At 56.8% G+C, this 12555-nt stretch overlaps 2 protein-coding genes across 6 annotated transcripts in view; one reads left to right on the top strand and one right to left on the bottom strand.

The window, feature by feature from the left end:
• Positions 1-1563: 1563 nt before the first annotated feature.
• On the top strand, positions 1564-10243 carry Zfta (zinc finger translocation associated). 2 transcript variants are annotated; one of them, XM_020159000.2, is made up of 5 exons: positions 1564-1715; positions 3817-4314; positions 4908-5300; positions 5596-6147; positions 6342-10243. In XM_020159000.2, exons 1-5 carry the CDS (start codon positions 1577-1579, stop codon positions 6803-6805), a joined length of 2046 nt encoding a protein of 681 aa, XP_020014589.1. In that variant the 5' UTR covers positions 1564-1576; the 3' UTR covers positions 6806-10243. The 2 variants fall into 2 exon arrangements, with proteins under 2 accessions (XP_020014589.1, XP_073904181.1); XM_074048080.1 differs by lacking the exon at positions 4908-5300.
• Positions 10006-12555, bottom strand: part of Rtn3 (reticulon 3) — a 59773-nt gene continuing 57223 nt past the window's right edge. For all 4 annotated transcript variants that reach the window (XM_074048055.1, XM_074048058.1, XM_020159026.2 and 1 more), the window contains one exon: positions 10006-12042. In XM_074048055.1, coding sequence (XP_073904156.1) covers positions 11997-12042 — 46 coding nt within the window. In that variant the 3' untranslated portion in view covers positions 10006-11996. The remainder of the gene's footprint in view (positions 12043-12555) is intronic.

Below are 12555 nucleotides of genomic sequence, written 5' to 3'. Positions count from 1 at the left end.
GCCTTTGTGGCACTTAAATCTTACTTCCTGTCTCCTCCTTATATATACTTTGGGGAAAGGTTTCCTGTGTTCTGGGAAATTTAATATTTTCCATGGCTCCCAGAGGGATGGAATAGTTTCCTTTCTATAAGCTGTGGGTGCCTAAGTCACAGAGTGTAGCCGTCTTGTTCGCAGCTGTATGTCCAGCGTCTAAATGCATACTAGCACATAGTAGGTGTTGAATGAGAGAATGAATGTGTCAACCATGACTTCTTTAACAGATTGCTGGGTACCTCCGCAAGGGAGTGAATAAAGCCCACCTCTAGATAATAAGACCCCGTATGTCCTCCTGCACCCTGTAATTTGGATTTCCAGGAATCGCCTTTGTTGTGGGCGACCAACCACAGGCAAAGCAAGCACCTGCTCCTCCAGCTGGTCCTCGAAAGGAGAAGCCGGGCTGGCGTGATCCCCGCTGCCTCTCGGGGTCCCTTTTCTTGGCTTCCTAGGAGCTGGGGACCTGAAGGCGCCCCTCCGGGCTCGCAGCCAGGGACCGCCCCAGCGATTCCCAGCCATAGTTACGCGCGTCCCCAGGCGCCCAACACTCGGATCAGGGCCAGCATTCTTCGCCTTCTCGGACCTGGCAGGGGAGTCAGGGGCTGCATCAAGGGCCTCTTCCGGCACCCCCAAACCCTGTGGGGACAGGAGCCCGAGTCACGGCCGCACACACCTTCTCTTCCCGGCTTCCATCCCGTTTCGCAGGGCCAGCCCCGGCGCAGCCTGCGGCCGGGCTGCGATGCGCCCCTCTCTCCGGCCTGCGCCTTCGCGGCCGCCGCCCTCACCCCTGGCCCGCTCCGGGGAGCCTCGCCCGTCCGCCCCTCCCATGGAGAAGCGGGAGCTCCCAGCGCTCCCCGGCGGCTCCCGCGGGAGGGGGCGCGCCCGCCCCCGCGGCTCCACCCTCTCCGCGGGGCCGCAGCCATCTGGGGCCCCTGCCAGTCGCGTCCTCTCCGGGGCCCGCACCGAGCTCGCGCGGGAGGAGGGAGCCCCTGGCGGGGTCCCCGGCCGCTCCACCGAGCGGTCCCCAGCGAGCGCCGCTGCGGAGAGCCCCGCGCTGAGATGCCCCGAGGGGGCGGTGGCCGTGAGCCCAGCCTTGGTGGAAGAGCGCCGCAGCGGAAGCGGGCGCCCCTCGCCACCTCGGTGACCCTTCGGGAGCCGGGACTAGAGCCGCGGAGGCGGCGGTGAGGGTCCGCGAGGGCGGCGAGGTCCGTGTTCCTACCGTCCGCAGCGGGCATCGGCTGCGGACTCGTCGCCTCCTGCCTTTTCCCCCCCAGCCCCCCGCGAGCTGGCAGGAGGAAATAGCGCGCGGCCCCTTTAAATTTACCCAGGAGCCCTTAAAGGAGCCCCAGGGGCCCCAGACAGGAATCCCCACCCCGGTCCAGCCCGCGCCGCCGAGCGAGCAGCCAGCCGTCCGTGCGGCCGGCCGCCCCGTGCATGCGCCCAGCGCCCCGGGGCCCCGCGCACCAAGCGCCCCGCGCGGGCCGCCGCCGGCCCCGCGGCCCCGCGCCCTGCCGCCCCGGGGCCCCGCTCCTTAGCGCAGCGCATGGAGCCCGGCGGGGACCACCGGAGTCGGAGCGGCGGCGGCAGGGGCGGTCCCGGGCCAGCAGTGGCCTCGGCACGGGGCCGACGGCTGCCGCCTGCCGCATCGAGCGGCGGCGCGGAGCCCGAGGAGGACGACGGCGGTAAGAGCTGGGGCCGGTAGCCCGGGCGGGGGCCCCGGCGTGGGGGGAGGGGAGGGCTGCGGCTCCGGGCTCCGGGCCCCTCTCCGCCGCCGAACAAAGGGGGGGACGTGGGCAGGGCGGCCGGGGGCGCCACCTGGCGGGCGCGGATCGCGGCTGCAGGGCTAGTGGGGGAGTCCCCGCCCGGCTCCCAGGGTCGACCCGCGGGGCTCGGGCGGATCCCCTCCCCCTTAAAGGGCCCCAGGGCGCCCCGCTTTGGGGGCCAGGCGGGTGGGGCCCCGCTCCAGTGTCACGAGGCTCTAAGAAGCTGGACCTGAGGCCTCCGCCCCTTTCTCTTTCAGACTCCCAGGTGGTCTTTTTTTAAATCCAGCTGTCTGTTAAAAGGCTTCCCAGACCCCGGGTCCCCTTCGGGGGCTTTTCCCCCAGAGTAGCAGAGCTCGAAATTCCTCTGTTCTCAGACCCGCTGGCCTTTCCTCTCGTGGCCTTGTTGGAGACTGGAACTCTTTCTCCTACGTTCTCTCTAGGAAAGAGAATGGCTTGTGTCCCGGGGCCCACCACCACTTTTCCCTGCTGCGGGCATGTCTTAAACAAGGGACAGGTTCGCCCACAAAGGCAGCGTTGCCGCTTCTCTTTTTAGAATTTATTTTGGCCCCGATTTGTTAGCCGTAAGCGGGACAAGCCTGTCCTTCTTGGCTCTCAAATTAGACTGTTTCTTCATTTCCTTGCTGTAGGTTCGATGCGTTAAGACCCTTGAAGCCTCTGTCCAGGCTAGGGAGACTCTTCCCTAATCTCTCAGCTCTCCTCCCCGAACTCCCCATCCCCTTTTGTTTTTAAAGAATCTCAGCTCCTCCTCTTTTTTCTTTTTTCTTTTTTTTTTTTGGCTCTTAAAGGGCCAGTCTGCATTAGACTAGCATGATTTCAGCGCCGGAAAGATGCTTGAGACCCGTTAGCTGTCTAGTACATTTGCAGACAAAGACGCTTAGGCCCAAAGAGCAGACATGACCTACCAAAGGTCACAGAGAAAGTTACCAGTGAAGCCAGGACTTGAATCCACTGTTTGTTTTGTTTTGTTTTTTTCCTGCCGATCGCCTTAAAAACAAAACAAAACAGTAAAAACTAAAAATTGAAAACTCCACAATGTGACAGGAGCCTGTCTGATCCTGCCTTTTGTTTGCCTGACCCTGGGGTTCTCCACTGGACAAATGACCAGAAAGTTCATGGTCAGCGCCAGTGGCTCTGGGTGTGTGTCTGAGAGAGGGAACACCAACTTGCCCTGGCCGTCCTTGTGATTGCTGGGCAGTGTTTGGCTCTGCCAGAGCAAAAACAAAACAAAACAACCCAGAAAGACTTAATGGGCCCCAGTGGGTTGTTGCCACCCCCTGCTGCAGTATCTTAGGTAGCCACTCTAGTGGCCCTCTTGCCATTCCTTTCCAGAGTCCTTGGTCTTCCCAGATTCTGGGGAGTCCAGGTCTGAGAACTGCCTTTTCACTTGAGGTGGTGACAGCTTTGTCTTGGGGATCACCTCCAGTGGGAGACCTGTATTTGAGGAGCTGCATATCCCATCCCTTAAGTGGGACTCAGGGGCTGTATTTGAGGCATTATTGGAAAAAGGGAGATCTTTGGGTGGGGCCCTTCTGGCTTGGGCCCCAGGTGGGTGGGTCCTGTGCACAGCCTGAATGCACACAGATGCCCCCTTTGTTCCTCTCACCCCACTGCCTGAGCTGCTCTGCTCTGGCTGTAACCGCCTCAGCCTGCTGCTCTTCTTGGCTTTATCCCTACAGCTCTCATCCAAAAAGGGCACCTTGCAGAGCTGGCGGTCTCCTTGGCCCTCACCTTATTTTTAAAAAGTCATTGCTAGTCTGCATAGCGCCCTTCTTCTTGCATCCTTTTGTTCTCATGCCTTTCTCACTGGGTCCTTGCTCTTTGTAATGGGTGTTGTGACTCCCTGCTTCTCCCATATCCCTTTTATTGCTCTTGCCATCCCTTCCTTGCCTTGAATTGCCCTCCCCCTCCTTCCTTTATCAGGCTTCCAAATCAAAGACCTGTGTTTTTTTCCCTTGGAAATCTGAGATTGAAAAACTTGTCTTCCTTTCCCCTTCTTCAGGACAAGATCTTCAGCTGGAAGGGGGTGCATTGGGGTCCTGGGGGAGTAGCCCCCTGCCCTCCTCCAGGGCCAGGGGACCAGCATCTTCAGGCAGGAAATACTCAGACCACTGTGAGGCCAGGGCCTCAAGGCCTGGAAAGAGTCGCATCCCTGGCCGTGACCACCGGCGCTACTACCACGACCACTGGCGGCTGGAGTACCTGATGGACTTCAACCCCGCCCGGCATGGCATGGTGTGCATGGTGTGCGGCAGCTCCCTGGCCACCCTCAAACTCAGCACCATCAAGAGGCACATCCGCCAGAAGCACCCCTACTCCCTGCACTGGAGCCCCCGGGAGAAGGAAGTCATCAGCAACAGCTGGGATGCCCATCTGGGGCTGGGGGCCTGTGGCGAAGCTGAGGGCCTGGGGACCCAGGGGGCTGAGGAAGAAGAGGAGGAGGAAGATGAAGAGGAGGAGGAGGGGACCGGCCTCCAAGCTTGCCCACCCAAGGGCCCAGGTAATGCAGCACGTGGAGAGGCAGTGGCTTGGATGTGATGGGGCCAAGTGGGGGAGCGTCTCTGCCTCCTAGCTTATTTTCTGGAGCAAGTCACTGCTTCTTTGGGTGGGGTCTGTTTATTGCTCTATTGTCCAGGAGTCGGGGAGGGGTAGTCTGATGAGGTGCTCTCCAGCATAGCATCCCTGACAATTTCAGCATTTTGTGGTTGTAGGGGCAAGGAGAATACGGGTTGGAGAGACATGCAGGGGAAGAGCTGGGGTCTGGAAGGGACAGGAGGGTGGTGGAAAAGGGTGGCTGACAGTGAAGTCCAAGGAAGGGGCCAGATTGGTGGTCTGGCGAGGCTGGGGTGGTTGGGACTTAGAAGGTGTCTGCAGGAAGACTAGGGAGATGGAGCTGAGATGTGAGGGGAGAAGAGAAGGGCAGAGGTCTAGGGTGGGTCCTGAGTTAAGAGCCAGGAACGTCAGAGTGAGAGAGAGAGAGAGAGAGAGAGAGAGAGAGAGAGAGAGAGAGAGGGGCTATGGAGGGCCTGGCTGTGTTGGGGGGGTGCTGCTCAGAGGGCCAGCATCTCAGTTGCTTCCCTCCAACCCTTTCAGGCAAAGCCCCAGCTGGTGGGGGCTGCCGGCGCCAGCGTCGAGGGGTACGAGGGGGCCCAGTGGCACCCCGGCGTCGGAGGCGCCTCTCAGCCTCCCGAAGGGCTGGGGGCAGCAGGGGGCTGGGGTCCCGTCGCTTGGAGCGGAGGCTGAAGGAGTCCCTGCAGAACTGGTTCCGGGCTGAGTGTCTCATGGACTATGACCCGCGGGGGAACCGGCTGGTGTGCATGGCTTGTGGCCGGGCACTGCCCAGCCTGCACCTGGACGACATCCGTGCCCACGTGCTGGAGGTGCACCCCAGCTCCCTGGGGCTCAGTGGCCCCCAGCGCAATGCCCTGCTGCAGGCCTGGGGTGGCCAGCCTGAGGAGCTGTCTGAGCTCACCCAGTCTCCACCAGGTGCGAGGCTTTCCCAGGGCTGAGACCCCTCATACTAGGGCTGCAACGTGCGTCTGCTGCCAAAACTGGGAAGAGAGGCAGGGACTCTTGGCTAAGGGCTGAAGGCCTACTCACCCCTACACACACATGTGCACGCGCGCACACACACACACCCACACATGCTATGCTACACACTCTGTCTCTGGCTGGGGCTGATAGTTTGGGGCTGGGGTGAGGAGCAAGGATGTACCCCCTCTTCGAGGGTAAGGGCAACCCAGCCAGTAGGCTGAGCCCCTCTCCACCCCTTCCCCAACAGACGATGACCTCATCCCCCAGGACCTGACCAGAAAGAGCCGGGACTCCGCCCCCACTGCTGGAGCTCCCTCCTCTCAGGACCTCAGCCCCCCAGACGTAAAGGAAGAGGCTGGCTGGGTCCCTGAGAGGCCCGGGCCCGCAGAGGAGGAGGAACTGGAGGAGGGCGTGGGCGAGAGGGTGGGGGTCCCGGGGCGGGTGCCTCGGGGCCGCGACCACCGCCGCCATTACCAGGAGCACTGGCGGCTGGAGTACCTCATGGAACTGGACGGCTGCCGGCGCGGCCTGGTGTGCATGGTGTGCGGGGGCTCGCTGGCCTCGCTCAAGATGAGCACCATCAAGCGGCACATCCGCCAGCGCCACCCGGGCTCCACGCGCCTCAGCGGGCCCGTGAAGGCCCTCATCGCCCAGGAGTGGAGCGAGAAGGCCGCCCACCTGCTGGCCCTGGGGCTGCCCTGCCCTGAGTCCCCCCGGGACCTTGTCGCCGCCAGCACAGCCGCAGCCTCCGAGGAAGGGGGAGGGGCAGAGGAGGCGGAGCCAGAGGAGGAGTGGTGGGGTGAGCTGGTGGAGGGCCAGAGCAGGTGGCCAGGGAGAGCGGGCAGTGACCCCGGCAGGCAGGGATGGAAGGGTGGCGACCGGAGAGCTGAGGGAGATAGGGGAGGATGGGGCAGGAGGACAAAGGGAGGGGAAGACGGAGATGAGAGGGGACCTGGCCTGATTCCTGCCACCCGCTCCTTTGTCCCTCCCTAGGCGACGTCCCGTTATCTCCGGGGACACCGTTGGAGCGGCCCGCCGATGAAGACGAGGATGAAGAGGACGGCCAGGAGTCCGGGGGACTGGCCTTTCCTCCGCTACCGCTGCCGCCGCTGCCGCCTCCCCCGCCGCCGCCGCCCCGCAGCCGGGAGCAGCGGCGGAACTACCAGCCGCGCTGGCGGGGCGAGTACCTGATGGACTACGACGGCAGCCGGCGCGGCCTGGTGTGCATGGTGTGCGGGGGCGCGCTGGCCACGCTCAAGGTGAGCACCATCAAGCGGCACATCCTGCAGGTGCACCCCTTCTCCATGGACTTCACTCCCGAGGAGCGCCAGACCATCCTGGAGGCCTACGAGGAGGCGGCGCTGCGCTGTTACGGCCACGAGGGCTTCGGGCCACCCGCCCCGGCGCCGCGCGACGGCGGAGCGGACCTCAAGCCGGGCGCCGTGTGTCGGGCGTAGCTGGCTAGCGGGCCCGGTGGGGCGCGGCCCGGCCCTTGGCCTGGGGACCCTCTTGTCCTGCACCAGCGCTTCTTGGCGGCCTTGGCAGCCGTCGCGCCCCTCGCGAACCCCCGCTGGTCGGGTCGGGCGGGGCGGAGATTGGGATTGGGTGGGGCCACCGCGCCGCCGGGTGCACTTGGGTGTGTGAGCTATTCCGTGCGCTGCGGGAAGCGCACTCGGCCCCGCAGCCCCGTCCCTTCTTCCTCGCGCGGGGCCCCACGTTTTCCGAGAAGCCAAAGCGGCCTCCCGAGTTAGCACCGCGCGCTGCCCGCTCGGCCCGCGTCCGGCCGCGCCCCGGGAGTCGCTCCGCTGCCAGGCCCGGATGGGGGCGCCGTCTGTCAGTATTAGGGCCGAAGGCAGGGCGCGGGGCGCGCAGGGCGGACGCGTCGCCGGCCGCTTGCTCTGGCCCGGGGCCCAGGTCTGTGCTGCCTCGCACGGCCGCAGGCGCCACTCCGGGCTCGGGGGCGCAGGCTGTGTCGTCCTAATTGGTGTTCTTAGCTTCTCGGAGGCCCCGACCGCGGACGGCAGCCTTAGGCGGGAGGCGGAGCGCGAGGCTCCCGAGCCCCTGGGTGGGCCGGGCGCGGCGGGCCGCGGGCGGAGCGATGCGCGCGGAGGTCGGGCTGGGGCGGGGCGGGGCGGGGCAGGACCAGCTGTGCCCGCCTCCCGGGCCGCTGCCACGCCCGCCCCATAGGGATCGTGGAACGGGATTAGCACTTTTTCCTTTGCTCCTCTTCTGCCCCGAGGGCCTCTGTTTACCCCGAAGTTGAATGCTTCTGGTCCAGCGCCTGGTCCGTCCGAGCCCGGGGCACTGGCGGTCGCGGCAGTTTTCTTGTATTCCCGCCCCCACCGTAAGTCGCTTTTGTCCTCCGTGCACGCGCCACTGGGTCTCAGCATCCAGGGCCTGGGGCCGGGCCTCGGCTTCTTTTTCTCTTCCCTGCGGTAGCGCCAGGCCTGTCGGGCGGGGAAGGGCCTCCTCGATCTCCCAGGCAGGTCCGAGAGGGATGTGTAGACTCATTCTCCCATGGAGAATAGGTGGCCCCGAGATCAGACCCTTTTTTTGCTCTTTGTATCTTATTTTGAAACTGTATTTAATGCTTTTATATGAGAGGGGGAGGGGCGGGGATAGAGCTGACCCAATCACCTTTATGTGCAAATGTCTTATTTATTATGCGTGTATCAGAGATAAGCTGTGAGGTGGTGGAGGAAGGACCTAAAGAAGCTAGGACCGAGGTGGGGATGGGAGGACACTAAACGTTCCTTACTCTTCTGGGTCTGTGGCCAGGCCCCAGTGTGTGTTCTTCACAAGACTACCCTCAGCTTACTTAAAAGTCAGGGTGGGGAGGTCAGGGGGTGGGACCTGAGGGGCGGGTCTGGAGGGTTGGGGCCTTGGTAAGTGAGAAGGTGGAAGGCAAAGAGGAAGTCACTTCTGACTCCTACCTGTCCCCCAACCCAGGGCAGAGCCCAAGGTTCAAGTGCCTCAGGGCCAGTCCCCTTGACTCTTCTGATTGGGAGTTGGATTTTATACCACGGTTTTTATAGCATTTTTACATAATTCACGATTGTCAAACTTGGAAGGGACTCGAGGTTACTAGTACCATCCCTCCCCCTTCGTAGACAGGTAAAATTCTGAAGCCCAGAAACTGCAATGACATAGCCAGTTAGGAGCAGGGCAATAACTAGCATAAAAATCTCAACTCCCAATTCAGTGATCTTTGCACTATACCACACTGCCTCCCAATCTCTGGTAAGTTATTAAAATTTCTTTTCCTGTTAGGCCTGCCAAAGGGTGGCCTGTGTGGGGCACTTGTGATTCCTGAGGGTGGCAAAGGACTGCACTTCTTTGGAGTGAGGACGCTGGGCTATGCGGGCAGCTCTTGCCACTGCCTGCCTCAGCTGGCAAGCGATGGGACTTGCTGCCCCTAGCCCAAGGGCTGTCCAAGGCTCTGCTTTTGGGTTCATTGCTGTGGCCAATAGGAATTAGGGAACGGGCAGTCAGACTGAAAAGTGAATTCCCAGTGCATTCGACCCCCCAGGGTTTTTGAGACAGTATTAAAATGTTGAAAATAGAGATTATGAATGGCACCAGGCTGGGCACTGCCATTCTTTTACTTTCTTTCATGCATGTTTTCAAACCCAGAATGAGTATTGTTTTCTATACTGCCCAAACAGTAGGCAAATTGGGGCTACTGATGTAATCACCCAGCCCACTGCTGAAGTTCAGGTAAGTTAGGGCAGAGCAGGCAGGTTAGGAATGGTTTCCCCTTTGATAGGCAGGAAGAGGCCCCAGGACTGGAAGTGGTCTTCATGGAGGCACCCCAAGCACTCCAGTGGCTTTCAAAGTGTGGTTTCCCAATTGGTAGCATCGTCTTAGCAATTTGCTAAAGATACACGTTGTTGGCCTGCCACTAGTGCCATGGTCTGGACAGTGCCACTGCAGATACCTTCTGCAACAAGCTATAATATCGTGGGTCAGGAGTCAGTCCTCAGCCCTAGGTGTGCCTCCTTGCCTTGCCTTGGGATTCTGACATGAACAGGTGAAATTTCTTTTCTTTTTTTTAATGGTATGCTTGCTATTATGGCCAATATGTAAATGTTACTATGAATACATATTTATAATACTACGTTACTTAGTGACATTATTCAAATGTTTGTATGCCTATTTGTGAAGTTGTTTGCATTAGTCATTTAAGTATTTCAGCCTAAGTTTTCTAAGAGGTATGCTGAATAAATTTTTGAAATCTAGCCTAAGTCACAGCAGCCTTAGTTTTAGGGTAGAGCAATTCAGAGGGAAGGTTCTGGAAGCAAAGACCTGATGTGTGGTGACCAACTCTCAATTTCTCTGCATTGTGGCTGTTGCTGTATGTGGTTTATAGGCTGCTTCATGTTGCAAGCCGGGAACCCGCCTAGGCTGGTGTGAGGCTGAACTGGGCCCCTTCCACTCTCATCACTCTTTCCTTTAAGTTCAATTCTTAGAGGGTTTATTTTCTTTCAGAACCAAAAGCACAGCTGTGCTCTATGCTATGGAATTTCTGCAATCTTGGGAATCCTTAAAAATAATTTTTGAATGCCCCTAAGGTGGAGTGAGGGTGGGGGATGGGAGAGGAAGCCTTGTTCGGTTCTTACTTTACCCAAACTGTGTATAAAGAATAAAGTTAGCAGAATGATACCACAGTCATTGTGTTCTTTATTTTTTAATTAATACCACATCAATTTGCAGTTTACAGGAACCAAGATTCAAGCTCCTCGGGTGCTACTGTATTTATGTTGCACGCACAGACACGCACAGTTTCATTAGTAATTTTTTCATCTATAGAATTTTCTTAAAAAAAAAAATATCCTGCGTGGCACAAAGATTTCTCCAATTATCTTAACACAGCAGCAACAAAAGAAAAGAGCCGAGTAAGGAGGCTTCCAGTGCAGAAAGGGGTCCTTTGAAGGGGAAGCCCAAGACACCATTGCACTGACTTCCTGGAACAGCAAAAGATGACAATGGAGAGTGTTTTCTACACCACAGAAAATCAGTTAAAAAATTCAAAAGGAAAGAGGCTAAGAAAATGGAGCAAGGTAAGGATACTTTTCCCATCTAGACTCCAAGTGATTTTCCAGAATGGAAAGAAAATTCCTGTCACTACTCATACACAGTTGCAATACTTGGGGACCACCACATTACAGTCCTCACTTGGAAGTCAGCTCACATTCCCTCTCAATGGGCAAGTCTACGAGCCTAAGGACCTCTCCTCTGCTTTCAAATCGACCGGATTTGTGCACAGGAGAGGAGGAAACAATCTCAGTGGGGCCCCCATGTGATTCAAAAGTGAGTTCTGTTATCCTTCAATTGTACAAAGTACACTAATGCAATCTAGCCTTGCTGGTCACCCTCATTTAAAACTTCTGGAAAACACTCTCCATAGGAGCATAGGCCATGGCACGGTGCTGAACCATTGTGTGTCTGAAATGGAAAGAATCCTCAGAACAACGCATGCCATAAGCTAGCCTCCAAACATTTAAGCTCCATGAGCCACAAAATGCACTTCTCTACACCAATGTGCGGCCTCTTAACCACAGACACACCATCTCTCCAGCCAGTACGGACTGGTCCTCAGACTAAAGATGCAGCATGTGAGAAGGAAGCAGTGCGGAAAAGAGAAAGAAAAAGGTCTTGTGTGTCTTTAGTTCACCTCCTGGGAATGTTCCACCCACAGACTGAGATAGGATTACAATATTTCAAGAACTGGGGAGCCCACATGCAGATTATTTTTTCTCTAACAAGTTTACAGCAGTGTACAGCAGTTACAAATTTATATTCATAATAAGAAAAGTACAACCATATTTATTAAACTTGAGGTAAGGTGGGCGGGAAAGAGGGGAAAGCACATTCTGGAATGAATTCCCAAACCATTGCTTGAACTGGTGTCCAAGTGAAATGACCTGGACACCACCCTCCCAGCTGGTAGAGCCCTTCCCGAGGAAGAGCTGCAGAGTGCCGGAAGCTGTGCTGTGCTCCTGCCCATGCCCTCTCCACTCTGCTCTCCGCTTCCACTCTTTATTTCTCAGATGGCATTCTGGGAATTACCACTATCACCTGTAAGTTCATCAGTTCAAAGTTATATTATTAAGTGAAGAGGAGGAATATTATGAGTAGCTGCTTTTAGTGTGGGGGCAGGAATGTTGGATTGAGGGCTGCAAAAACCAGAAGGGAAGAAATCCTTCTCCTGCCCCAGACAACTTCTTCATAAGTTAATCATTATTTCTTAAAAATAAGGGCAAAATTATAATGGGAGCTGTTTAAGATTAGTCCTTGAAAACCAGATAGAGGACCCAAGAGATGTGCTCTATCACTCTCATTCTTTACCTCCAATCTTTTCCCTTTCATGCTACAGATAAAAGCTCCACCACCATTAAGGTCTGATTTATCCTATTAATTTGATTCTTTTGGGTTCTAAGATATCAGTTCTTTTTCAGTCCAACACTTCTTGTGCTTGATACTGAGGATAGAGGGAAAGGGAGAAAACACCAAATTAAAAGAAAAAAAAAAAAAGCTTGGAATGCAGGCTCAAGCTGACACTGAGCACGTTCCTTCATGGTACAAGTAACAACATTATAACTAATAAATGGTGTTTTAGTAACTGTTGCATTTCTGGTTTCCATGAGCTTATTCTGCCTTTTTTTTGGCAATTCCGGGGAGTTTTGCTTGGATCCTAATGGGGAAAGAAAGAGAAAAAGATGAAAGTGAAAACATTTGTGTAAGCATTTGTTCTAGGTTTTTATTTTCACAGTGATTCTAGAAGACAGCCTGAACTGCTAGAGTCATGTGGGAAACAGTGTCATGTTTTCACAGGGCTGGGTAAAAAGGAGCTGTGAGCTACTCTGTTCTCTGCCTGGGACAAGCCTGAGGAATCTGCCCTGCCTCTGCTGCTGTGCAAGTTCGTCTTTCACTGCCAACACCTCCTGGTCCTCACTGGGGTTCCAGAGATCAATGAAAGAACCAGGCAGAAGGCCTACTGACTATACAGCAATGTCAGAGCCCATTTCTCTGGCTCTGTGAAGTACAGAAAAAAGAATGCCAGGTCACTCACTAGTGCCACAAGAAAACTAGAAGTTAAGGTCAAGGAGACATGTAAAAATGACAATGGTTGTTGGTTCTTGGCTCTAAAGACTTACAGGATCTGACAATAGTTCCTGGCCCCTCACAGGATACCAAACTTGCCCTC

Source organism: Castor canadensis, chromosome 1 (genome assembly GCF_047511655.1).
Source record: "Castor canadensis chromosome 1, mCasCan1.hap1v2, whole genome shotgun sequence".
NCBI classification, from domain to species: domain Eukaryota; kingdom Metazoa; phylum Chordata; class Mammalia; order Rodentia; family Castoridae; genus Castor; species Castor canadensis.
The sequence above is the reverse complement of the archived record's forward strand: the minus strand, read 5'-3'. Positions and strand labels throughout refer to the sequence as shown.

What these genes read in the sequence shown, in the direction of transcription:
- Zfta (XM_020159000.2), top strand. Translation starts at nt 1,577, where the DNA reads ATGGAGCCCGGCGGGGACCACCGGAGTCGGAGCGGCGGCGGCAGGGGC. An exon ending in GCCCGAGGAGGACGACGGCG is followed by an intron (nt 1,716 to 3,816) that starts GTAAGAGCTGGG and finishes CCCCTTCTTCAG; the next exon opens with GACAAGATCTTCAGCTGGAA. An exon ending in GCCAGAGGAGGAGTGGTGGG is followed by an intron (nt 6,148 to 6,341) that starts GTGAGCTGGTGG and finishes GTCCCTCCCTAG; the next exon opens with GCGACGTCCCGTTATCTCCG.